Source organism: Aulostomus chinensis, chromosome 7 (assembly GCF_037954235.1).
Source record: "Aulostomus chinensis isolate RoL2024-O1b breed Wild chromosome 7, RoL_Achi_v1.0, whole genome shotgun sequence".
NCBI lineage: Eukaryota > Metazoa > Chordata > Actinopteri > Syngnathiformes > Aulostomidae > Aulostomus > Aulostomus chinensis.
The window spans coordinates 31,287,666-31,315,582 of NC_141326.1; the positions used below are offsets into that span (position 1 = coordinate 31,287,666).

General features: G+C 44.1%; 1 protein-coding gene across 1 annotated transcript; it reads left to right on the top strand.

The window, feature by feature from the left end:
• The first annotated feature begins 51 nt into the window (after positions 1-51).
• lamb1a (laminin, beta 1a) lies at positions 52-27,802 on the top strand. The gene is made up of 33 exons (XM_086209996.1): positions 52-181; positions 1,149-1,348; positions 2,894-3,032; positions 4,374-4,447; positions 4,995-5,183; positions 5,260-5,323; positions 5,530-5,732; positions 5,817-5,937; positions 6,483-6,671; positions 6,901-7,077; positions 7,168-7,280; positions 8,102-8,181; positions 8,348-8,483; positions 11,218-11,376; positions 11,932-12,059; positions 12,681-12,801; positions 12,879-13,080; positions 15,149-15,292; positions 15,500-15,731; positions 15,870-16,033; positions 16,721-16,945; positions 17,111-17,334; positions 17,505-17,601; positions 17,808-18,177; positions 18,323-18,507; positions 20,079-20,320; positions 20,678-20,884; positions 21,001-21,145; positions 21,362-21,569; positions 26,227-26,368; positions 26,458-26,634; positions 26,715-26,874; positions 26,963-27,802. The coding sequence occupies exons 1-33, from the start codon at positions 151-153 to the stop codon at positions 27,100-27,102; spliced, it is 5,388 nt and encodes a 1,795-aa protein (XP_086066122.1). The 5' UTR covers positions 52-150; the 3' UTR covers positions 27,103-27,802.
• Positions 27,803-27,917: the final 115 nt, after the last annotated feature.

The window sequence follows — 27,917 nt, forward strand, 5'->3', positions numbered from 1 at the left end:
GAGAACGCTCAGGTCGATGGTGGGGGGGGGGGGCTACAGGGGGCTGTGAGGGGTCGCAGCTCTTTACTAGTTTTGAGACTCTCGGAAAGGGTCCGGGTCCTGGAGGACTTCAGTTTTCATGGTTTCGGTGGTTTTTGGATCCGAATCAAAATGCTACAGCTTCAGCTCGTCGCGCTTCTCGGTGAGTTAAACCACTTTGACCGCAACTTGAAGTCTGAAGTTGGATTTCACAGGTTCAGGAAACTGAAACATTTTTAATTTAACCCTCAAACGGTGGACAGAAAAATCGTCATGTGTGAAGATAAACTTGCTTTGGTCCGATTCACCTCCTCAAGTGGCTCGCGGGTGCATCTGATACTCACCGTTTGAGTTTTTTTTGTTCGTAATTTAATGATAAATGAAGATCCGGTGAATTAATTTTTTATGTGAGTAAATGTAAAAGCGTCATCAAAAACTCTGAGGATACAATACACATGAATAAATAAATAATGACATGTATAAACGACATTTACTGTCTGATCATTGGATTTAATAAAGACTGAGGCTCAATATGCTGAAATTAGTATCAAAACAACACGTTCAAGAAAAGATATACTAGATTAAATATTGACGTCACAGGGATAGTTGATCAAAGATCAATGCCTTTGATGTGTAAGCAGACAGACTGGATTCAATCATTTCATTCTTCTTGTACTCATTAGTAACACTCAACTGCATTGAAGCTTTCATCACAGTTGTTGACAGTTTCATGAACTCTTCAGCTGCGGTTAAAAACATTGTGGTGATATTTTCCATCAACTTTATAATGTGATCCTTCAGAAATGATGTGACAAAGCTTCTGTTGATTTCGAAGATGTCCCACTTAAATGTTCCTTGAACATTCTGGCACGATGCATCCTTTAAAGATTAGGGGATGATTTTTAGGGAACATTCAGGATGCTCAAATATTTGATGGGAACGTAAATGTGAGGTTCCTCAGCGATCTCTAGAAATTTCCTGAAATGTAACTCAAGATGAGCAAATGTTCTGGTATGTGATGCGAGAACCGGACAAGAACCTGGAAGTCTTCAGACTGTCGCCTCCGATGTGGGCGATTCTGCTAATTGAAACTCAACAGTTTCATTGAGACATGTTGATTTATCTTTCAGCTCTCCAGGCGCTCACCTGGGCCCAGGAAGGTGGGGCTCATGATGACATCACCCTGCCAGAGCTCAGTGACGTCTGCACTGAAGGCAGCTGTTACCCAGCAACTGGAGATCTTCTGATTGGCAGAGCCCACCAATTGTCGTCCAGCTCCACTTGTGGACTGAACCGACCCGAACCGTTCTGCATCGTCAGTCACCTGCAGGTAAACAAAGTTCAAACCAGAAACCTGAGTGTGAAACTTCTAACAGGAAACAGGTATGACCTGACCTGTCTGCTGATATCCGCTTGAGAGCAGTAAGATCCTGCAGTTCTGGGCGGCAACCATCTTGGCCCTGTGGGCACCTGGTACTAAGATCCGTCTTGAATGATGTGATCCCGAGTGGTCAGTTCTGCTAGGTGCATTCCCAGATCTGACTTCCCTGCTCTGTAGGCAGATAACTGCCTGCATTACGCTCGCTTGTGGCATTTATAAGGGGCAAATATACCTGCAACAGAGTATGTTGCTTAAATCATGCAGAGATGAACACATGTTTAGTCTGTCACTGACATGTTGAAGTTTAAGGGAATAACAATCTTGTCTTGGATGATGTGTTTTGTTTGTATTGGTGTGAGAGAGAGCAGACAGCTGATGGGCAAAAGCCATTAGCTCTGATAGGAGAGAGCAGCTCAGCTGGCCATACTTAACTTGTGATTATTAGTCAGAAATTAAAAGCAGAGGAGACAGAAACCACAACAATCCAGACTGGGTCTGTTCCTTAGAATATTTCTGACAAACCAAACCACAGTAATAATAAAAACTGTATCTCTCTATGAGCTCTTTGCATGATCAGATCTTATAATAATACGCCAGCGTTCACTCCCTCGGCGGTGATATTTCCACTTATATAAAGCACATTTGCTGATGAGGGCACTTCAATCGAGCTCAGGACACAGTGGTGCTTACACCCCTGAAAGAATGTGGTCACATGTAGTCCAGACCACCTCTGGATGTTGTTTCAGATCTCAGGACACAGTCAGTGTGTATCACCTGGTATTAAAGCTGACCACTAGTGATCGATCACTAAGGACGGGTCTGTACAGTGAGTGTGCTCAGGACCCGGAACAGTTGAAGACTTTTAATGTCTTCAAATCAAGTTCCTGCACTTTTTGTACACAAAGTTGAATTTGTTTTGTTAAAGTGTGTGTTTCTCTTAGTGTGTGTGTGTTTGTGTGTGTTGGGGGGGGGGGTAGTCTGGTGAGCTTCCTGTGCAAAACCAGCCCTTACAAGGATGCCTTCCAGATGTTTGTCCAGCTGCTGAAAGAGGACACCGCAGAGTGAATCTGAGCATGCTTGGTGTCAAGCTGCCAGAGGTCGTGCCTTTGAGTAATTTGACCAGTCAGATGTGAACACACTCAGGATATCCTGAGATCGGATCCCTCAGACTACATCTGGGCCACATATGGCCAAGTTCTGTTCACACTGCCCCACTGAATTGACGTCCTGGAAGTGGCGAAGCTCAAAGGCATCAGACATCTTTGTTTAGATTTTTTCTTATTCCTTCCATATTTCCAACCAATGGGGGGGGGGGGGGGGTCCAACTTAATTTGCAGTCAGAATGTTTCCTCAGATTTCCTGTGAACTAAAGAAAACTAACAGGAAAGACATGCAAGGAATCTCAGGAATTCCCCTCACCACTAACCCCCCTCGTCTTCCTCTCTTCCTCCTGTCTGTCCCCCACCTCCATACCCATCTCCTCTACCCCCCCAGGAGGAAAAGAAGTGCTTTGTGTGTGACTCAACGGCACCCTACAATGAGCCAAACAATGAGACGAGCAGTCACCGCATTGAGAATGTTGTCACCACGTTTGCTCCAAACAGGCTGAAGACCTGGTGGCAGTCAGAGAACGGTGAGGAAAAAAACTCTGAGGTGAACATGCTATTGAATGTTAGACATCAGAACTCAGATCTCTCACAGTATGTCAGTGAAGGTTCTCAGTGATCCAGGTCATCATTGGTAGTCTAACGGTGCATGTCCACTGGCTCACTTCGGCTTGGGCCGGTTTCCACTAGCACAGGGTACCAGTGCAAGATCTTGAGCAAGATACTGAACCCATAATTGCTCCTGATGAGTTGGTTGGTGCCTTGCATGGCAGCCTCCATCATCAGTGTGTGAGTGTGTGTGAACGGGTGAATGAGACGACACTGTAAAGCGCTTGGAGTGCTGCTAAGGTAGAAAAGCGCTCTATAAAAATTGAGTCCAGAGTCCATTTACCACGTTAGCATGGGTGGACTCACCGGCCGAGGGTTCCCCGGCATAATTTGTGTGCGACACAACAACAACAATGGAGGACATGGAGACGGCGTGATGCCTGCTGCTTGTCAGTGGTTTTTGCTTAAACTAAAAGTAAGGAGGACAGACAGGTGAGGCTTCAAGTGGAGAAACAGAACACCTGAGAAAATTCTAAGAGACGATAGAAGATAGGCAACTGGACCTAGAATTGGGGTTGAGAGGGGGAGGAGGGAAATGGGAGTGGAGGTGGAGAGGAGAGAAAGAGAGAGGTGGGGGGTAAGGGGATAAGAGGAGAGAAAGATGGAGAGGTAGAGAGGAGAGAGAAACACGGGGCCAGGGCGAGCAAGTCGTTGGTCCAGGACAGGAAGTGATCATCCCAGCGTCTACAGCCCCAGGTGACCTGCAGGGCGAGAGCACAGACACCTCCAGGAAGAACTTGAGGTTGACTGATGATTGACACATGAGGATGTTGTGGATAAAGATGGAGAGAACAGAGAGGAGGAGGAAGCCCAGTGCATCATGGGAGTCCCCCGGTAGTCTCAGTCTATAGCAGAATAAACTAGGAGCTGGTCCAGGATCAGCCTGTCCAGGATCAGCCAAACAACTACAAGCCTGATTAACAAGGAAGGTCTTAAGTCTGCTCTTAAACCTAGAGAGGGGGCCTGGGTCCTGGACTGAAACTGGGAGATGGTTCCACAGGAGGGGAGCCTGATAGCTGAAGGCTCTGGCTCCATTCTACTGTTAGAACTCTAGGAACCAGCAGGAACCCTGCATGCTGGGAGCGTAGTGCTCTGGTCGGTGCATTCAGGGACCATCATGCAGATTTAAAATAGATCTTGTATCAAATTTCTGATATATCTGATTCTAATTTGAAACTGAATTCTGATGCTCAACATTAAATGTACTGCAGATGATTGATCTAAAGATATAATCTGATCAGATTATGTTCCGTCTACAGGTCTGGAGAATGTCACCATCCAGCTGAACCTGGAAGCTGAATTTCATTTCACCCATCTCATCATGACCTTCAAGGTTAGTTGCAGTGGAAAAATTGAAAGTTATGCTCTTATCAGATTGTATTGTTAGTACTAGACCATCCTCAGGGACGTGTGCATGACAACTTCAACTACAACAGTGTAGTAAGTGTTCTCTGCTGCAGGCCTCAGACCTATGAGTTTGAGTGTGTGTGTGTGTGTGTGTGTGTGTGTGTGTGTGTGTGTGTGTGTGTGTGTGTGTGTATATATATATATATATATGACAAAAGTAGAGAGAAGCCCAGTGCATCATGGGAGATCCCCACCAGTCCAGGCCTATAGCAGCACAGTTACGGGGCAGGGTTAGCCCAAGCCTGCCCTAACACTGAGCTCTTCTATTCGTTTTGTTAGCACATCGGACCTTTGGTGCAGCCTGATAGGAGGAATCCCAGTAATCCAGCCTGGAAGTGACAAATGTCTGGACTAGTTTTTCTGCAACTTCTTGAGACAGGCGGCTATGGCTCCAGGCAGTTAATGGATGCCGTTGTGTGTGGGCTCTGCATTCATCATCATAGTAAAGTTTGTCTGTTCTCTCCCTCCTGCAGACGTTTCGTCCTGCTGCCATGATTATTGAGAGATCAGCTGATTTTGGCAACACCTGGCAGATTTACCGTTATTTCGCCTACGACTGTGAGGCATCCTTCCCCTCTGTTTCCCAGGGTCCTATGAAAAAGGTGGATAATGTCATCTGCGACTCACGATATTCTGACATTGAGCCATCCACAGAGGGCGAGGTAAACGTCAAATGTCCGAACTCACCTGTGTGATGTCATTGTCGATACTGTTTTCAAAGTTCATTTTTTTGTTCAGGTCATTTTCCGAGTTCTAGATCCTGTGTTCCATATCGATGACCCATACAGCCCCAGAATCCAGAGTATGTCCTTGTCATTCTTAAATTGATCTTTTCTTTATGTTATATAAGTTATTAAAAAAGGTTTATTTATACAGGCCTTTCAAGTACAATTTGTACCTGAAAAGTTTTTATCATATATGGCAGTAGGCTGAATGAACCTTTTCAATATACTGTATGTTCTTTATGTTAGTGATTAGTCATCAATCTGTTATTAATCTGTGGTCCAGACATGTTAAAGATCACCAACCTGAGGGTGAAATTCACTAAACTTCACACACTTGGAGACAACCTGCTGGACTCTCGAATGGAGATCAAAGAGAAGTATTACTATGCCATCTATGACATGGTGGTTCGAGGAAACTGCTTCTGCTACGGACATGCATCTGAGTGCGCACCCATCCAGGGGGCCAGCCAGACCAGAGAAGGCATGGTGAGTCCTGATTATTGATGATTGTGTCTCCAGGGTTCTTGGTCACTGCATGTGAGTCCTGATTATTGATGATTGTGTCTCCAGGTTCATGGCCACTGTATGTGTAATCACAACACCAAAGGACTAAACTGTGAAAAATGTCAGGATTTCTATCATGATCTGCCCTGGAGACCAGCAGAGGGACGGAACACTAATGCCTGCAAAAGTGAGTATATACTGCCTCCTCTGGGGTCTCATTTATGCAGGTTCTATGAACTATATTTTAATTCATCTTCACCTTTCACACATCGTTATTCAGATGTATTGAGGCATCACTGATTGATGCAGACACTCGTGCTTAATGATTTGTGATCCACTTTTCTTGCTCTTCTTCATGGTTGTTGCTGTGAGGAACCACTGATTGGCTGGCTGGTGGTATTTATTCATCAGTCATGAGCTGATTTACATTGACATTTTGCAGTTGAATGGGGCTGCGTCAAAGGTGGGATGTGAGGCAGATTTAGTTGGGCACATTTACAGGTAGACTGTAATTTTTTTTTTTTAAAGAAATTGCTTGCAGGTAAATATATGCATGATTTCACAAATGTGAATATCTTTTGGACGCATGCCATTTTCACATTTTTTGCTTCTGTACATGTAAAAATGAACCCTGCTTTTATAAACGAGACCCCTGATCTCATTTCTATTGCTTCTACTGGACTCTAATGCTGAATTTCAGTTACTGAATCTCCTCTTTGTCTGTGCCTTCAGAATGTAACTGTAACCAGCACTCGGACTCGTGTCACTTTGACATGGCTGTGTTTGTGGCTTCTGGGAACGTCAGTGGTGGTGTGTGCAATGACTGTCAACACAACACTGCAGGACACAACTGTGAGCAGTGTAAATCTTTTTACTTCCAACACCCAGAGAAAGACATCCGAGACCCCAACATCTGCCAGCGTGAGTCCCATTTGATCAGATTTGAGCAACAAACAGTTAGTTACCTCAAAATTTCACATGTTTAGTTCATGTCACATGATCTTCTCAGGGCATTGACCGGTGTAGATGTTTGATATAGATGTCTCCTTCTCTTTGCTATTATTTTGATGATGTCACTTCCTGATGAGTATTTCATCTTCTCCCTGTCTGTCCTAGTCAGGCTGATTTTTGTCCTGTGCTTTTCTCATAGCTTGTAACTGTGACCCTCTGGGTTCTCTGAATGGGGGAATCTGTGACAGAATAACAGACGTTCGAGTTGGACTCATTGCGGGTCAGTGCCGCTGTAAAGCCAATGTGGAAGGAGAGCGCTGCGAGCGCTGCAAGCAGGCGCATTACGGACTGAGTGATGAGCCTGAAGGCTGCAGGGGTACAAGCCCACTTTTCACACCTGTACGACTAGATTGTTACCACTGCCCAGCTGGAAGAAGTAGTAGAACGTGTTATGTTTGTGTTTCAGCATGTAGCTGCAGCCCTTTGGGAACTCTTCCTGGAGGAAATCCCTGCAACAGCATGACAGGAAACTGCTTCTGCAAACGACTGGTGACTGGAAAAGACTGCGACCAGTGTGTGGTGAGATGATAAACCCAACCTGATGGACAAAGATAGATAGATAGATAGATAGATGATAGATAGATGGATGGATGGATGGATGGATGGATGGATGGATAGATAGAAACAGATGATAGATAGATAGATAGATGATGGATAGATAGATAGACGATAGCTAGATAGATAGATGATAGATAGATAGATAGATGATAGATAGATAGATAGATGATAGATAGATGGATAGATAGATAGATAGATGATAGATAGATGGATAGATAGATAGATGATAGATAGATGGATAGATAGATAGATAGAAAGAGATGATAGATAGATAGATAGATGATGGATAGATAGATGATGGATAGATAGATAGATAGACGATAGCTAGATAGATAGATGATAGATAGATAGATAGATGATAGATAGATAGATGATAGATAGATAGATGGATGGATAGATAGATAGATGATAGATGGATAGATAGATGATAGATAGATAGATGATAGATAGATAGATAGATGATAGATAGATAGAAGGATGAATGATAGATAGATGGATGGATAGATAGACAGATAGATGGATGGATGGATGATAGATGGATAGATAGATAGATGATAGATAGATGGATAGATTGATAGATGGATAGATAGATGGATAGATTGACAGATGGACTGGTAGATAGATAGATAGATAGATAGATAGATAGATAGATAGATAGATAGATGGATAGATTAATAGATGGATAGATTGATAGATGGATTGGTAGATAGATAGATAGTAGATTGACTGATAAATAGTTAATGTGATGATTGTTACCTAACACCTGCTCCGTGTGTTTTCAGGCTGAACATTGGGGTCTCAGTAATGATATGGATGGATGTAGACCCTGTGACTGTGACTTGGGAGGAGCCATGAATAACCAGTGAGTTCACATCCAGCTCACATCTTCATATGGTAGTAGTAGTTGATTCATCATCTGATTGGCTATTTTCTCAGCCCTGTATTGGAAGATGTTTTGAATGAAATGTTGACGTTATTTTTTTCATACATTTTTCAAATGCTCTTGTCCACTTCCTGTTGTCCTGCAGTTGTGATCAGCTGACTGGTCAGTGCATCTGCAGAGATCACATGTTTGGCCGGCGCTGTGATCAGGTGGAGTCCGGGTTCTACTTTATTGCTTTGGACCACTACACTTATGAGGCTGAGGATGCCAAGTTTGGACCTGTGAGTCACCTTTTAAAATTGACTCTCTGTCAAAACAGATGCTTCTGTGACAGTGTTGATGAAACTGTTTTCTGTAAATATAAAGTTAGCTCTAAAAGGAAAAGACAGGTGTGCCGATACTTCACTCATCTCGACAATTTCAATACTCAGTGTAGCTTGAGACTCAACAGACCCCTCATGGAAAAACCAGCAAGTGCTATGTGTACCCTGCCTAGAGGGGCACCGGGGCCCCACCCTGGAGCCAGGCCTGGGGTAGGGGCTTGAAGGCAAGCGCCTGGTGGCCGGGCCTTGGCTCGTGGGGCCCGGCCGGGCCTAGCCCAAAAAGGAGGCACAAGCACGTTCTCCCTTGGACTCACTGCCCATAGGAGGAACCGGAGGGGTCCGGTGCAATGTGGCTTGGGTGGCAGTTCAAGGTGGGGGCCTTGACTGTCTGAACCCCAGGCATGGAAGCTGGCTTTTGGGACATGGAACGTTACCTCTCTGGCGGAGAAGGAGCTGGAGCTGGTGGAAGAGGTTGAGCGTTACCGGCTAGATATAGTTGGCCTCACCTCGACACATAGCTCTGGGTCCAGAACCCAAGTCCTTGAGAGGACTTTGCTGGAGTTGCTCCAGGTGAGAGGCGGAGGGCGGGGGTGGGCTGTTTGGTTGCCCCTAGACTCTCTGCCTGTACGTTTGGATTTACCCCGGTGGACGAAAGGGTTGCTTCCCTGCGCCTTCGGGTCGGGGAAGGGGTCCTGACGGTGGTCTGCACGTATGCACCGAACACCAGTTCAGAGTATCCACCCTTTTTGGAGTCCTTGGGAAGGGTACTGGATGGTGACCAACTAAATAAGTTGGAGATAAGTGGAGTTGGAGGTCACCAACTTTCTGCAGAGTCAATCACTGCAGACCTCCAAACTCCATGTGGCCTTCAGATTAGCTCAACAGCAGTGCGCAGAGAGCTTCATGGAATGGGTTTCCATGGTCGAGCAGCTGCATCCAAGCCATACATCACCAGGTGCAATGCAAAGCGTCGGGTGCAGTAGTGTAAAGCACGCCGCCACTGGACTCTAGAGCAGTGGAGGCGCGTTCTCTGGAGTGACGAATCACACCTCTCCATCTGGCAATCTGATGGAAGAGTCTGGGTTTGGCGGTTGCCAGGAGAACAGTACTTGTCTGACTGCATTGTGCCAAGTGCAAAGTTTGGTGGAGGGGGGATTATGGTGTGGGGTTGTTTTTCAGGAGCTGGGCTTGGCCCTTTGGTTCCAGTGAAAGGAACTCTGAAAGCTTCAGCATACCAAGACATTTTGGACAATTCCATGCTCCCAACTTTGTGGGAACAGTTTGGAGCTGGCCCCTTCCTCTTCCATCATGACTGTGCACCAGTGCACAAAGCAAGGTCCATAAAGACATGGATGGCAGAGTCTGGTGTGGATGAACTTGACTGGCATGCACAGAGTCCTGACCTCAACCCGATAGAACACCTTTGCGATGAATTAGAGCGGAGACTGAGAGCCAGGCCTTGTCGACCAACATCAGTGTGTGACCTCACAAATGCGCTTCTGGAAGAATGGTCAAAAATCCCCATAAACACACTCCTAAACCTTGTGGACAGCCTTCCCAGAAGAGTTGAAGCTGTTCTCGCTGCAAAGGGTGGACCCACGTCATATTGATTCGGAATGGGATGTCACTAAAGGTCATATGTGAGTCAAGGCAGGTGAGCAAATACTTTTGGCAGTATAGTGTATTTTTTTAATCATCTAAAAGATATTCAAGCTTTTGGAAAAAAATATTCGATATGGCTGCTACACAAGGCGATAATTTCTAAACATACATCATCCATCCACCTCTTCATCCCTCCATTCATTCATCCATTTTCTACCTCTTATCCTGTTAAGGGAGGTGGGGGTGGAGCCTATCCCAGCAGCCTTCCCCCTGGACAGGTCACCAGTCCATGGCAGGGCCAACACATAGAGACAGACAACCATTGGCTCTCCCAGCCACGCCTACGGTCAATTTAGAGTCTGGATTAACCTGGTCCCTCTTGATGTCTTTGGACTGTGGAGGAAGCTGGAGTACCAGAGAGAACCCAGCAGGAACAGGGAGAACATGGAGACTCACCCAGAAAGACCCCGTGCTCCAGCCGGGGCTCCACCCACAACCTTTTTGTTGTGGGCCACAGTGAGGACCACTGCTCAATGCCCCCCCCCCCTCCCCACCATAGACATTTCTCAAAATGTGTGTGTGTCAGAGGTTTAATATTGCATAAGAAGCGATAATATAATATGGCTGTCACAGGATGTCAGCAGCAGCAACCTTAACCAATGGAGGTCCATCTTAGACTGTCCATCAGTTAATGCAGACAGGAATGGAGAAAATGTGGCAGCAGCAGTTACAGGGCCATAAACATAGTTCAGCCAAAATAAGGGGAAATGCCTTACTTGACTTCTGCTTTCTGTTCAAGGATGTAGAGAAGAGATAACCAGGATTGTCTGTTTTAGACTTTAAAAATGTTGTTTTGCACGTAACCAATCACGCCCCACAGTCAGATGAAGCCCTGATGTGGCTCCTCTGGCAGAGCACTACTGCACAGACTTTGGTTCCAAATGATGTCACGAAGATGTCAGTGCCTGTATCTATTTGTACATCCATCTGTATACACAGAAAACAAATGACTTAATGTTTTAAACTTAAAAATGGTTCATAAGAATTCTAAAAAAACAAAGTTTCATCGGTTTTCATCCTGTGTATTTAGGGGGTGACAATGGTTGCGAGGCCCCACCCTCAGGACCGTAGCCCCACTTGGACTGGTATTGGCCTGGTCAATGTCCCAGAGGGGGCCTTCCTGGAGTTCTCTGTCAACAACATCCCTCACTCTATGGAATATGACATCCTCATCCGCTACGAGCCTCAGGTACACCTCCCAGGTTTATCCCTGGTTACCTACTTCAGGCTGTTTGATTGACAGGCCTTCATTCTAAATAATTTTGTCCTTATTTTTATTTTTATTCCTTTATTTACTTATTTATATGAAGTGGACAGTGCACATCAAGTAACATTACAGTGTGAAAATCTGTGAAGGGTTTCAAGGGTTCGCTGGGCAGTTCATTTCCATCTGTTGTCCCAGGCAGGTGATTCCACAACACAGTCACACAGATCATGAGACAGTTGCCCTAAAAACATCTACATTCTAGGAGCAAACCACACACAGGTTCATGTTCCTGTGTGTGGGCACCTGATCTCAAAGTGTTGACCCAACCAGCTACCCAGGATGGTTCGAGGCACTGGATGGTCACACCACACACCAAGTGTCACATATTGTATAATAAATAACAATATAAAACAATGCAATACAATCGTGCACTACAGTGCTTGTGTCAGAGGAAAATATATCTTGATTATTTAAATATAGAAACAGAATATAAATTGTATTGTCCTTCAAGTATGAATGTGTTTGTTGGACTTCCAGCTACCAGACCAATGGGAGGAGGTTCTGATGACAGTAATGAGACCTGGACATATCAAAACAGACAGCCGCTGTGTCAACACTGTACCAGACGATGATCACCAAATGACCTCACTTCACCCTGGCTCACGGTAATGTTCAGCAGTTATCAAAAGCTCCAGATTCTGAAATCTGTTGAGGGTTTACTGGTTGAGGCAGATCACCACCCACATAGACCATCACTGCTGTTTCAGATGTGCTTGTGAGGAAATGGGTTTCTATAACCTAAATTAATTGAAAGAGTGTGGTTCTATACTAACTCTATTTCTTAAGTGTCATGAAATAACTTTTTACTATTTGGCACAAGATAAATCAATATACTTGACTTTAAGCATCCTCAGCTACAATGATGGCCACCTCCCAGACTGATGTTTCATGAAAACTTAATTGCTTTCATTAATGTCAACTCATGATAATACTGTAAGAGCCATTAATCCATGAATCTACCAGAAATTTCCTTCTTACGTTAAAAAAATTCACTCAGTGCACATCGTTATTTAGCAAGGCTACAAGCATTCAACACTCAACCATAGACAAACAGTTGATGCCCAGAAAAATGGTCAGCCCAAAAACCCCTACAGAAGACACAAACAAAAATGGACAAAAAGTCTTGAACTTGAACTGGAACTTGAACCATAATTAAATCTGAGGTAAACATCCTAGTCTTTAGAGGTCATTTACAGACATGACTTTGTTCCTATCTGGGCCCTCAGGTACATGGTTCTTCCTAGACCGGTGTGTTTTGAATCGGGTCTGAACTACACAGTTCGTCTCAGCCTGCCACTCTACTCGGCGCTCAGCGATGTACAGTCTCCGTACACACTCATTGACTCGGTGAGAATACACTGACAACAGCAGCTTTAAGTAAATGATCTTCGTCTGGGTCTCATGGTTTAACCTCCAACCCTCAGATCGTGCTGATGCCTCACTGTAAGAACCTGGACATCTTTACTACCTCAGAAGGAGGAGACGCCATCGGCAATACTGGCTGGGAAACCTTCCAGCGTTATCGCTGTATAGAGAGCAGCCAGAATGTAGTGAAGGTGCCAATGACTGACATTTGCCGCAACTTCATCTTCAGCATCTCCGCTATGCTACACCAGGGAGCCAAAGGTCAGCCAGGAAATACCACCATTACATTTGTCCAAGAACATTTATCTTCCTTTGAGACACTCTTCAGATCTTCATATGAAGGAGGAGTGACTCTCTCTCTCTCTCTCTCTCTCTCCCTCTCTCTCTCTCACTCTCTCTCTCTCCCTCTCTCTCTCTCTCTCTCTCACTCACACACACACACACACACACTGGTAACAAGTCACATTTCTATACATGGCCTTTATGCTTTTGGATTTAAGCTTTGATATTTAGCTGGATAAGCACAGATAATAACATACAGTCAGTTTTTTTTCCATCATTTCGTTCAAAATTCTCATGCTCATTACATTTCATTCCCATGCTTGAATGGCTGCGTTAACCTTAGTGTGCCACCAGATATCCCTGTTCTTTCCTTGAAGAAGACCCAAAGCTTCAAATTTTTTTTGGTTCACAAAGATATGAACCGCCAAAGCGTCATTAGGCCTTATCTGTCCATCTCTAAAAAAAACAGCACTTTTAGATCTCAGAGTTAAGATCTCATTTTGAGCTATCAATCTGACCCAGCATGGCCAAATTCGGAAAATTCAGCTTTAGATTTTATTTTTGGTGTGCCAGCCTGAGGTTTTCAGTGTCCCCATTTGGCCTCCAATGAATAACTGTGAAGGTTCAACTGACAATAATGTGGACAATGAAAGACAACATACATTGATCGAAAGTCACTTGATATTCTTAGTCCTCTCATTCATGTGATGAACAGCAAACTCTTAACCCAACGTAACTTAGAGAACCGATTATTGCAACAGCAAAACTTAATAATATTGACATCCTTTGGAATTTTTTCCACACATAATAATTGAAGCCTGTCCACTGCACTCTCGTCAGAAGGAGAAATCAGTGGAGTGTCAGCTGAGGACATAGAAGATAACAACACATTTGATGATCTCGATGCTTTCCAAACCCAGTTTAAGTTCAGTTTGTCATTATTTTCATGTATCAAATGAAGTTTTAGTTAAATACATTTTTGAAGGGTCATTAAAAGAAAAGAATAAGTATATATGGCTATAATTATTTTTGTCATTTAAAATGTATAACGTAACAGTAATATATTGGAAAAAAAAACTGTTTACCTTTTTTCAAGGTTTCCAGTCAAACTGATTAAATTGGTTTTAAACAGTTCTCTTTCAAATAAAAAGAAAAGAGACTGGGACAGATAAAAAATAATGGAGTTGAAGAAGAGGGTTGTCAAATGGATGGTTTCAGACAGAGGATGGAATGAAAGGCCAGCAGAAAATAAAGTGAACTGTGCAAAGGTCCTCGAGTGAAAATGCCAGAATGACAATGATGCGGTTGCTACCTTGTAGGAACTTCAAGGCATCACAGCTCAGTGGGGAACTTTCAAAATGAAGTATCATGAAGCTACGCATGCAAACGTGTGGGTGTGGGTGAAGTTGGAAGCATTTTAGTTTCCGTTCATAATCAGAGTAGTATTGACCTCTTTGGTCTGAGGGTTGCTTCCATGTAGCCAAACTGACCATGTGGGGACCAAAAGAGACAAAAGGCACTGACTGAAATTCATCTGCTGTTATCCCATGACTCTTCAACTTTCCAAGTTATCTGCATTCATAAATAACATGCCAAACAACTTAGTGACAAATGTTGTCATGGGAGACAAGATAGGAGGAATTCTCTTGCTGGAATGGGCAGGCCTGCTTCAGTCTGATTTCAACAGATTGTCTTTATACAGACTGGTTTTAAACTAAATATCATAACAGGTGGTTGGAATCTCTGCAAACAAACTCTTTCTGCAACGATGCAGGTCAAAGCTCATCTCTGACTGGTTCATAGGGGAGCTGCTACTCAGCTGATTTCGAGGGAAAAAACAAACTTTTATTCAATTTTTTCATTACCTGCCTTTATTTGAAAATACATCTCTTGACATCTCTTGTTGAGAACAAGGCTCAACTGGTTTCCCCACCGTCACATTCCAGAAAAATCCTCAGACTGGGCCTCAAATCTGTCACCAGCTCTCCCTCAGACAGGATCTATGGTTATTTCTTGCTTCTCCTGTGTGTCTGACTTTATTTCCCAGAGTGCCAATGTGACCCCCAAGGATCTCTCAGCACAGTGTGTGACCCCAGTGGGGGCCAGTGTCAGTGTCGACCCAACGTAGTCGGCAGGAATTGTGACAGATGTGCTCCAACCACATTCCAGTTTGGACCATATGGTTGCAAAGGTCAGAACGTAATCACAAGATCTGTAATTAATACTTACTAATCATGCAATTCAAGAGTCCTCAGTGGCATCTTGGGAGCTTCAAGGGTCCTCTATGGCCTTCAAGTAGCTCAGCAAACTGAGAAATGATTGAATTCCACTTTTATTTAGATTCTTGTTATTGTCTCGTAAACTTGTTTCTAAAGTGTTTATTTTGTGTTGTTTGCAGCATGTGAGTGTGACCCTCAGGGTTCACAGGGTCCTTTCTGTGACCAGTTGATAGGTCAGTGTGTGTGTGTTGCTGGCGCATATGGTCGTCAGTGTGATCAATGTCTCCCGGGTCACTGGGGCTTCCCAACCTGCCGACCCTGCTCTTGTAACGGACATGCAGAGGACTGCGATGTGCACACTGGACGCTGTCTCAACTGCAGGGACCACAGTACTGGACACACCTGTGACAGGTGAGCTACAGCCGTTGCACAACACTGACATGCAGAGAACAAGAGGGAGAGAGAATAGGAGTAACAGAGGTATGAGGACTAGTTGCAGAGGCAGAGTGACTAGTTTGTCATCATCATTCCTCCCTCACTTCTGTTTAGGTGCATTAATGGTTACTATGGCAACCCGGTGCTTGGAGCAGGTGATCACTGCCGTCCCTGTATGTGTCCTGACGGTCCTGGCAGTCTGCGGCAGTTTGCTGGAACTTGTTACCGTGGTGATGAGTCCCAGCAGGCAATCTGTGTCTGTAACGCTGGATATAGAGGTAAAAACTTTCTCTCGTTCTCTGGTATTGACAAGGTTTTTCAGCAATCATTTTTATAACCGTCATGCCACAGACGGCGCTTCTGTCCACCTTGTTGCAGCATCTTCATGTCAAGCCATCCATTTCATAATTGTGTCACAGGGTTAGTAGCTTCGTTACCTGTGTCCTACCCAAATAAAGGGTTGAAAGCTCAATTGATGGTGAACTGTAGTTTATAGTGAACTGTAATTAGTAGTGAACAGAGCAAAATTTATTAAGAGTGAGTTTTTTAAAGAGGTTTATAAAAGGGTTAAAACTTTAAGAGTGAAACAGAAAAATCAAAGAAAAAACTTGAGCCTTCAGTGGGAGAAAATGGGCTGCTGCCCTGCAGAGAGAAAAAAGTCATCAGCTGCTGCTATCAGACACATGACTCACCAAATATAACTCCTTTTGTTTCCCAGCAGAAATATTCTACTGGCTCGAGGGGGTCTGAGGACACTTATTATTCATCAAGATTATCATTAGTCAAATTAATAATGATAAAGATCAACATTACGTCAGTTGATTTTGATTAGCTGTTTGGTTTTGTATTTCAAGTCAAATTGAGTAAAAGTGTGAAACATTTAAAAAAAATAGTTCAATGACAGCAGTTGAAATGTAAATTCAGTTACAATTACCCTCCAACTCACTCTCAGCTGTTCTCACCAGGTGCTCGTTGTGATGAGTGCTCACCTGGTTACTATGGAAACCCCGGGGAGGTGGGGGGGCAGTGCCAGCCCTGTCAGTGCAACAACAACATCGACATGTTAGACCCAGAATCCTGTGATGGCCAGACCGGCGAGTGCCTGCGCTGCTTGTACCACAGTGAGGGCCCTGCCTGCCAAAGCTGCAAGCGTGGTTACTTTGGCAACGCCTTGCTGCAGGACTGCAGGAGTGAGTTCATGGGGTTACCATGGCTACTCCAGGTTTAAGTCAAACCTCAGATTAATATTTTATATGTGGAAAACCCTCTGGGGATAAAATATTGGCATAAATCCGTCTAAAAAGTGTTTTTCATAATTGTTTTGACACTTGATGGCATTTTGCTCCACTCCACAGAGTGTGTTTGTAACACACTGGGCAGTGATGCATCCAGCTGTCCATGTCCATCATCAGGTGACTGTCACTGTGACAGTATCAGCGGCCAGTGTTTGTGCCATCCTAATGTGGTTGGTCAGCACTGTGACCGTTGTGCACCAGACACCTGGAACATGGCAAGCGGCAGTGGTTGTCAGGCCTGCAACTGCGACACTAAACACTCAGTTGGGGCATCCTGCAATGAGGTGAGCTGTCGGTTCCAAGCTGAGTAGTGTTGCCCTTGTCTTCTCAGAAAGTTTTTCATTTTCTTTGATTTTGAGTTAAATCACAAATGAAATGTACATACTCATGTTTAAAGCATTTTTGATGAACAGTAGAAACCTGTTTATGAACAGAATCTTTGGTTTGCCAACAGATCAGCGGTCAGTGTTCCTGCCAGCCTGGCTTCGGAGGAAGAACGTGTGGCGAGTGTCGAGAGCTGTTCTGGGGAGACCCAGAGCTCAAATGTCACGGTGGGGGATAATTGCTTCAGTTAGTGACTTAAGTCTTCAGAATGTGATCTTATTGAGGTGAACTTGAGGGCTGTTGTATTTGCTGCTTTGATTTTGTCATGAGGATGAATGAAGCAGATGGTCCCAGTGAGATAAAGTAAGATGAAACTGCTATTGAGACTAGATGTGTTTGTGTTGTCTAGATAAATTTGTGTTTTTTTCACCAGCATGCGACTGTGACCCTCGCGGTATCTCACAGCAGCAGTGCAACAAAGCCAGTGGCCATTGTGTATGTGTGGAAGGCGTGTCGGGCCCACGCTGTGACGTCTGTGCCCGTGGATACTCCGGTGCTTTCCCTGACTGCCACCGCTGCCATCAGTGCTTTGTAGAGTGGGATGCTGTCATTGGACAGCTCACCAATCAGACACATCGTTTAGTCAACAAGGGCAACGCGATCAAAGCCAGTGGAATCAGTGGGCCATACAGGAAGTCCATTGACAGCATGGAGAAGAGTGCCGCTGAAATTAGGCGGATTCTGAACCAGAACGCTGCCTCGCAGCCACTGAGTGAGATCCAGGAACTGCTGCATCAGGCCAGGTGAGAATATTTTTGTTAAGAGAAAACATCTGACATTAAACCACGTAGGATAATATTTAACCTGACCTAACCCTAAAACTGTATCAAGTGAAATCAAATTTAATCTGAGATTACATAGAATGAAATTTTATTTGTCTGACTTCAGTGACCTGATGAGTGTCCTAAGCAAGGCATTGAACCACACAGAGCAGACTGTGGCTCAGGTCCAGGAGGGGGACAGCAGTGTGGACCATAAACTGGACTCTGTGATTGCTGATGCTCAGAAATTGGAGCGGACAGTTCAGGAGCTGCTGGTACAGGTCGAGTTCATGAAGAACTCTGACATCAGAGGTGAGAGGGCACATATAAAGCCAAGGTTAAAGATCAGCAGGATTGTAAGGTGATATGTGAAGAGAAATGGTCATGCAAGCCAGAATGATGTGAGGTGGCCCTGTTTGTTTTCAGACTCAGCAATTGAACATGAACCTCTCCTAGCCAACTGCTGGCTGCTAAAAGCTAATCTTCATTGTGGTCCATGTTCTATAGTTCTTTTGATCCAGAGTACCAATGGAACCATACGCTTGCCAGAAATTCTGTCTGTGGTGCAGAATACTGGATATTTATGTTATCATGTGTAGCTTACATTTACACAATTTCACTGTGTAACAGTCACACCAACGCATCACATTCCCACAAAATAACATCAGTGAAAGGAGGCATATCAGTAAAATTTAATTGTTTCTTTCAAAATAAATTTGTCGAAATAAAAATGTTAAGAAATAAAGATTTTCCTCCACAGGTTTCTTGAGTGAGTTGGGTAAGTGCTAACCCAATCTAAGGTGGAGCTACAGTCCACCTCAGCCCACCTAAGCGGTATCTGTGGTTGTAAATTCTCTAAAAGTCTTGTTTTGAGTTTTGACAACGGAGAACTTTTTGTGATGACATGCAGATTTATTGATAAAACAGAGCAGACCAGCAGGGTCTGTATTGTCGGTCTATTTTAAATTCTTTTGGGGTTGATCAAAGAATATTAAGAACACTGTATCTTTCCTTTATTGAAAGAATTTTAATCTACACCTTATTTATCAGTTTTTATCCCAGAGTCGTGAACCTCAGCACGAATATTGTTGGCCAAATGCCAAGAGCCTTCTTGCAACAAAAAAATGAACAAAATAATCAACAGCCCCCCCCCACCCACACACACACACACACAAACATACACACTCCTTGATCTTTGGGATGAATGCTGTGCACTCTTCTTTCTCCCATTTTGTTTAGGGTTAGGGTTTATTTCTCAAGACCTTTAGAGAATCTAATTAGGGTCTTCACCTGAAGAACCTTCTGGCGAAGACCCTATTCTGTTTGCTCGGCAGAACAACACATCAGCAGCACTAAAAACACTACAAACACACACTAAACAGTGTCCCAGCCCCCCAACACCCATGAGGCAGCTGGGCCAGACGGCCTGGAGCCGGTTTTCACATCCACACCATTCAAAACCTGGTCCTGGACTGTTCTTGCTGTCAATGAGCGCCCAATATGCGCATTATGATATATTTGTACATATGTGCATCACTTTTTATGAATTGTGTGTGTATTTGTAAACACACTTTTTGCCTGAAGCTAATCATGTGGTTAATAATGTATTTTGAATTTAATGGACAAATTTTAAAGGCAATTTATCAAAAGTTATATTAATTCAGAAGTAATAGAATTATCAAAATTGCATTACATGATTACAAACAAATATTTTAAAACAGCAGTATTTTCTATATTTTTAAATATGTGAAGTTTGAATTAGTGCTGTTGCATCAGAGTTTGCATTTAAAACTTTTTCGAGGGTTTTAATCAAACTTAATTTAATTTCTGTCTGTGTATTAAGTGAACCTCTGAGTTGATTTCTGCTGCCTGTCAATTGCCAGGAGCAACTGACAGTGTCTCTAAGTACTACCTGCAGTCTGAGGCAGCTGAAGCTCGAGCAAACTCCTCCACTATTGATCCTGCCAGCCCTGTGATGAGTTCCGCCCACTTACGGAACCTTACAGATGAAAAGATGAACCAAACCAGAGAGGTGTTCCTGAGGAGAAATACTGAGCATGCTCAGAGACTGGATGACCTGGCTGGAGAGCTCCAAACTCTGGACCTATCGGAGCTCAGCCATAAGGTAGGAGGTGGTAACCAGCATGATGTGGTCATGGTTAGGGTCAGGCAAAGGACTGCTTTGAAATTTTTCCCGATGCAGTGATACAGTATTCACCATTATCCAAAGACTTGACTTTTAATTTTTGACATTTGTGCCAATCTTTCCCTGTTAGAATGAAGAGTGGGATTTTCATTTTGCTTTTAGAAGAAATCTAGTAACACAATTTTTTGAAATGACATTACTTTTAACTTGGCTGAAAATGAAGACTCAGCTTTGAAAATGAAGCTGTTAATGAGCCAAATGACAATGAGGGAAAGTCCACTGATCTAAATATTAAATTATTTAAAGACATCTTTATCCTTTGTGGTACATTTGCAGACCTGTGGCAGCCCCTTGGGCCAGGACTCTTGCTCATCGTCTCCCTGTGGTGGTCTGGGCTGTCTGAATGCTGAGGGTCAGATGTGGTGTGGAGGGGATGGGTGTGAAAGTGTGGTCATGATGGCAAATACTGGCTGGCAGAAAGCGCGGGATTCTGAGCTGGAAATTCTTAGTGCCATGGAGGAAGTGGAGAAACTTTCCAAGATGGTAAGATCCTAATCTGTGCTGAGTCTAGTTCTGATTCACATTTGCATTGTGCTTGAAGTTCTGTTTATTTTTCAGGTGGATGGTAGCAGATGCTCTCACCTGTGTTTTGTATTAAGGTTTCAGAGGCCAAAGTGAAGGCAGACGAGGCAAAGCTGAGTGCTCAGGATGTCCTGATGAAGACCAAAAGAACCAAACAGAAAGTGGACCAGAGCAATGAGGAGCTGAGGAACCTCATTCAACATATTCGAGACTTTCTGACCCGTATGTCTCACTTCCCGTTAATGTACAATGTAGAGGTGCAGTTCCTGTTGACACAGTAGAGCTGTCTTGCTGGTTAAACAACACCCCAACACACGTTGGCTGCTGCTTGCCATTTTTAGGGCTCACTGGGCTGAATTCACCAACATCTGTGCTTTGAACAGATTCCAGTGAAGAACCAAGGACTAATGATGTGTGATGGTTTGTATCTTCTTTCAGAGGATGCAGCTGACTTGGAGAGTGTTGAGCTAGTGGCTAATGAGGTTCTGGCCATGCAGATGCCCACCACACCAGCCCACCTGCAGAACCTGACTGACGAAATTAGGCAGAAGTTGGGTGAACTGGAACACGTGGAGAACATCTTGCACCAGAGTGGCAATGACATCCGGAAAGCAGAAAACCTGCTGGACCAGGCTCGCCGTGCAAGGTGAATCCCTCCTCTGTTAATTTGCTTTGACCCAAATCACTTATGAGTTTCGATACATAGGTAAATTCAGAAAATTCAAATAAATGTAAATGCCTCCCAATAAACAACATCCCTCTACCATAGCTACTGGTTGGACATGGCTTGGGTGGCAACACAGTGCTCTGAGTCACGGTCATTGGGTAAATTCTGACAGTTAACATGTGCTGCTGCATCCGAAAATGCACACCTGGTTCAATCAGGATCCATCCATCATCCATTCATCATCCATCCATCTGTTTTCTTCCGCTTATTCCTGTGAAGGGTTGCTGGGGGGGGCTGGAGCCTATCCCAGCAGCTTTTGGGCAAGAGGGAGCCTTCACCCCGGATAGGTCGCCAGTCCATCCCAGGGCCAACACATATAGACAGACAACCATTCACACTCACATTCATACCTACGGTCAATTTAGAGTATCCAATTGCATGTCTTTGCACTGTGGGAAGAAGCCGGAGTATCCGGAGAGAACCCACGCAGGCACAGGGAGAACATGCAACGTGTACACGGAAAGACCCGATGCTCGAGCTGGGACTTGAACCCGGAACTTTCGTGCTGTGAGGCGACAGTGCTGACCACTGCACCTCCGTGCTGCCTTCAATCAGGATCCATTTAGTTTATGTGCAAAGTTCCCCATGTCATTCAATCAGATCAAGAAGTGCTCATCCTCTGAATGTTGAAGGTCATTCATGAATTAGATTTCTGCATTCACAGCACCATACAAAATTAAAAAACACAATCTTTATTTATCAAGAGTCCTGTTTAAATGGACTAAAGATTATAGACTTTAATTTCTACTTTATTGTTGTGAAACTACATATTTCCACAGAACTGTTTGCCACAGACAATCAGTATACACAGCATAAAAACAGTGTAATGGCACACACTGTTAATGTGGAATGGATGGTATACTCCACAAAATACAATGACAGTCCATACTCAGGCCTGATCAGTGAGAACCTTTTTCAGGGTAGCTATGGCTGAAGGCAGTAGACCAAACCATAACTTGAGGACCTCAGATCTCTGTACCCGGGCCTGTTTGGTGGCTTGCTTAGGTAGGTAATGGATGTTTGATTTCCTGTTTTGTTGTTGCAATGTGTTTAATGGCCCTATGATTAGTAGTGTGAGGTAGGCTGTGGGCAGAGTAATGATTCACAACATGTGGAACAAACATATATGACAGCAAAGGGAATGCAGCATGGTGTGCAAGCATACATATCAAATATATGGACACTATATTTAGATTACACAGTTAAAATAATTTACATGGACCAGAGAGGACACAACTGATGTAGATCAGCCAATACAAAATAAAAAATAAATTATAATATATAATTAAAGCTGCAAGCAGCGTTGTGAGGGCCTGAGCCCTGGCCTGAATCCCAGGGTGTCCTGGTCCAGTGTGGAGGCCTTGTAGTTGAGGAGTTAGAAGCCTGAGTCTGATCAGAGAGTGAGAGCAGAGCTGAGAGCTGGCCCTTTAAGAACCCCTCCCCCACTGCTCTGTCTTTGATCTGTGCTAGAGTGAGAGCAGAGCTGAGAGCTGGCCCTTTAAGAACCCCTCCCCACTGCTCTGTCTTTGATCTGTGCTAGAGTGAGAGCAGAGCTGAGAGCTGGCCCTTTAAGAACCCCTCCCCCACTGCTCTGTCTCTGATCTGTGCTAGAGTGAGAGCAGAGCTGAGAGCTGGCCCTTTAAGAACCCCTCCCCACTGCTCTGTCTTTGATCTGTGCTAGAGTGAGAGCAGAGCTGAGAGCTGGCCCTTTAAGAACCCCTCCCCCACTGCTCTGTCTCTGATCTGTGCTAGAGTGAGAGCAGAGCTGAGAGCTGGCCCTTTAAGAACCCCTCCCCACTGCTCTGTCTCTGATCTGTGCTAGAGTGGAGAGAGAGGAGGAGCACCAGGACTGGAGTGGGACAAGAGGAAGAAGTCGGCATACACTGGTCCAGAGGGACACAGAACACCATGTTCTTGGAGGGGTTTTTGTCAGGAATGCAGTGGTGTGGTTGGTAGAGCTGTGGGATGGATGGTGTAGACGTGAGAAGCGTTTGTTTGACAGTATGTACCCTGAGAGGACACCGTCTCCCCATAGGCTTCCATTGGAAGCTGAAACGTGTCTCCCCCACTTTGACGGCTTGTAAAATGGACAGCAAGTGACTAATAACAACGAAAATTAATATCATTTGATCAGCACAGTTGGGAGAGTAATCAGCCAAAGTTTGGAAGCGATACCATGAATGCCCTAGGAGGAGATAGATTTTGTTCGGGGAGTAAAAAAAGTCCTCATTTTGACAGTTTTGTCCAATTTGTGGACATTCTGTTGTAGACAGGTGAGGGGTCAGAGTGTAGGAATTTTGTGTCTTGATGAGACGAGTCCAGCGGTGTTGGTCCCATGTTTGTGGGACATTCGTGGGAGGAGTTATAGCGCTCCAAATTATAAAAAAATTATCTTTCAGTTGTGTGGCTCCCTAGGTGGCGCTATAGACTTTTGTGGTGTTTTTGTTTTTGATTAGTGAATGTTTAGCCACACTGGAGAAGTGTAGTGAATTTCAGTGAATTTCATGCATGTTCAGGGGGTGAAATTAGATGATGCTCATATTGGGCGCTCATTGACAGCAAGAACAGTCCAGGACCAGGTTTTGAATGGTGTGTATGTGAAAACCGGCTCCAGGCCGTCTGGCCCAGCTGCCTCATGGGTGTTGGGGGGGGGGGGCTGGGACACTGTTTAGTGTGTGTTTGTAGTGTTTTTAGTGCTGCTGATGTGTTGTTCTGCCAAGCAAACAGAATAGGGTCTTCGCCTGAAGAACCTTCAGGCTCAGGCCCTAAAAATTAGACACTCACTGGGGCACTGGAGGGATGCCACGCCACAGTGCACTGACTCCTGCTGAAACTGCTGTCTGATCAAGGGGATAATTAAGAAAAGGAGCCCAAAGCTTATCAAAAGTCCTCTCATTCCCTTTTAGGACTGAGGGCAAGCATTCAATCGGCAGAACTTTTTAAATTTCACCTAACCACCGGTAAGTAGTTGGAGGTCTGGGTCTAATCCACTGGAACCGAATGCAGCATCTTGTCAATAGGAGAAGCTTGTGTAAGACTTTAAACTGAGCATTTGACAGGGCGTGTTTTTCACCTGAAAGATTCAATAGGAATATGTCGAGGCATAGCATTGCCCTTCTTTGTCTCTACTAAGCCAAATGACCCTTCATCTAAGTGCCCTGCTGAGAATGGAGAAACTGCCTCAGCCAGCCTGATACTATTCCCGCGTGGAAGTCCCAGTTGTAGAACATGAAATTACGCGTGGGAGTCCTGCCTTTCTTTTGGCAGTTGTAATTTCTTAAGACTTTAGAGAAAGAGCTTTTGTGCCTACAAAGAGATATCAGAGAATGTTGTGCTATTCCTGGACACATGCAGTGTGTATTGCTGCTGCATCCAATTCCAACATAACTCGTTTAAAGAGAGTGTTGTAACTCCCTTTCCTAAGTGTAAATTTGTTTTACAAGCTGTACTTGCTGTCTGAGTGCCTCTTTTCTTTTAGCAGAGGTGTATGAGATAATCACTTCTCTTATATAGGCCTTTTTCTGCCTTTCATTGTGTTGATGCCGAGACATCAAGCGTGTAATTAATAAAAAGATGCAATTTGATTATTTCGTTCAGATGAGTTAGAAATGTAGGGTTAGTAAGCAGGGCAGGACTTAGTTGCCATTGACATGGAGGCAGGTCATCGTATGGAGGGGTGAATTCTAATTTATTAAGAGAATGATCAGAAAGCACTGTTGCATTTACAATGCATGTTTTGACCCTGCCTAGAGCCTGTCTCGAGGGGAAAAAATAGTCAGCTCTTAAAAATGACTTGTGAGGGTGTGAGAAAAGTCCTTCTCTTTTGTGTTAAGTGTCTTCCAAATGTCAAATAAATTTAAATCAATGCAAAGCTCCCTAGAGGCTACTGCCATCCTAGATGCGCGTGTGCATTTGGAGGGGCTCTGGTCCTCCTGTAGGTCTAAGCAAGTGTTGAGATGGGCATCTACAACCACAAAGGTTTATATATCAGAGGATAAGTCTGCAAAAAGCTTGGAGTAGATTCAGATTTGATTTGGGCTTGGCCTTAACACGTCAGTCCTGATTTTTCTGTTTGCCAATTTGAGGCTGCCTCAGTCTTTGAGACTAAAGGTATTGTGCTTCTGCTTTAGGCTCTGCCTTATTTAAGTGCTCAATGGTTTGCATCTTTATTGTTTTAACTGGCACAGGGGGTGGGGGTTTATATTCTGAAGCTGATGTGATCTGCAATGACAGAAACCTCGTTATTCATATGACCACTATGGGGAGCTGTAACGCTGGGAATTATGAAGTTTGAGTTTCTGGGTGGAAGCCAGAAGTAAACAACCTATCTTGCGATCAGCAAGTCTGGGTGGTAGACATGAATGAGCCCAGAAGGCATCTGTAATATTTCTGTCCACATTGCCATTGGAATGATGGGTGGAGCTTATCCCAGCTGACTTCGGGCGAGAGGTGGGGTACATCCTGGATGGGTCGCCAGTCGTAGGGCCAACAGATACAAACAACTATTTCTTTTGAAAGTCTTGTCACAGTTAAGATTGTACAGCTACTCATCATTCTGAATATTTTCTCATCTTAGTGATGAGGCAACGGACGTGAGGCACTCTGCAGAGATGGTGAAACTCGCTCTTGAAGAAGCTGAAAGAGCTCAGACAGCTGCCAGCAGTGCTGTCCAACAGGCAGCCACTGACATCCAGAACACCAACAAGCTCTTGTTCTCTGTCAGTATTCCAAGTTTTACCATATTAATACATGTTGTACAACATCAGAAAAGGCAAGGTGAAGCATTATCTGACCATGTCATGTCCAGGTGGAGTCTAAGACAAAAGATGCAGAGTTGAAGCTCAGTAATGCCACCCAGAGGTTGCAGCGGCTTGAGGAGGGTGTCACGACGCTGAGAGACAAAACTTTGAACGTCACGCTTAGCAATGTACGCACCAGTCAGAATGCAGTGAGCATCAGGAAGATTGCAGAAGAGTTGAAGAAGGTGAGTTCCAATAATCCATGGATTTATCTTTGCTTTTGACCTGTAAAATTAAACAAATGTAATAATGCATGCATGTTTAGGACCTTGACTCTGATCTGAAGCCTAAGTACACCACTGTGGAGCAGCTTATTGATCAGAAGGCAGGAAGTGTGGCCAATGCGAAGAAGAGGGCAGAGTCATTACAACAAGAAGCCAAAGAGTTGCTGCTGCAGGCTAGTGACAAGCTGCAGCTGCTGAAAGGTGACATAATTGTGATATCAAAACCCATCTCAGACATAACTGTGTGAATCCCTGTGGTTCAAATGTTCATGTCCATTTGTTGTTTTAGATCTGGAGAAGTCATATGAAGGCAACCAGCGGACTCTGGAAGTGAAGGCAGAGCAGCTGGTGGAGTTGGAGGCCTCTGTCAAGGATCTGTTGCAGCAGATCAGCCACAAAGTCACTGTCTACAGCACCTGTCTGTTCTAAGTTTACAGACTGTTTTATGTGACCTCTGTGAAAAAAACACACAGAAAAATTAAAGTTCTATCCATTTTCTATACTGCTAATCATTAAGGAGGAATAGAGACTATCACAGCTGACAATGAGGAAGAGGTGGAGTTCACCCATGATGGGTCACCAGTCCATAACAGGACCATGAGGAGTGATTAGGGGCTCAGCATATTGCTCAAGGATAGTTCGACATGGTCACCAGGGAAAGTGAGGCTCAAAGCAGCATCTCTCTGGTTCCAAGATGGTCACTATATTTCTGAGCCATGCCACCAACTTTTTATTCCAAAATTATTAAATGAAACCAAAGACCTTATTGTTGTCTTGAAATAACATAAATAACATAGATCTAATGTTTTGTGGACAGCCTCAGAAAAGAAAGACTTGATTTTGAATTTGTTTAAGAGTTAATGGTCAAATTTAGAATGCAATTTTTGAAGCAGTATATAAAATTGAGGGGATCATATTCATAAATTGAAGTTGCAGGTTGAATTTTAAATTGAAATTTTAGTTCCTCACTTTGTTGTATGTGTCAAAATAAAAATGTCAACTGTTTATTTTTGCTGTTCCTGCTCTTTGTCAGTTTACTGTGCTCAGATCCATAGTGGTTTTTTTCTCACATGATTGTTATTATCCCCTTCTGTGCTGGACTGGCTCAATAAAAGCTGGGAGTAAATCAGTGTCTGATAAGTTTGATTTGGTTTTGGGACAAACAAGGGTTAGGTTTTAGTAATGGGAACACCTCCCACCAAGATTGGAGGTGAACGGTGCACAGTCCAACCTGCGGGCCTGGG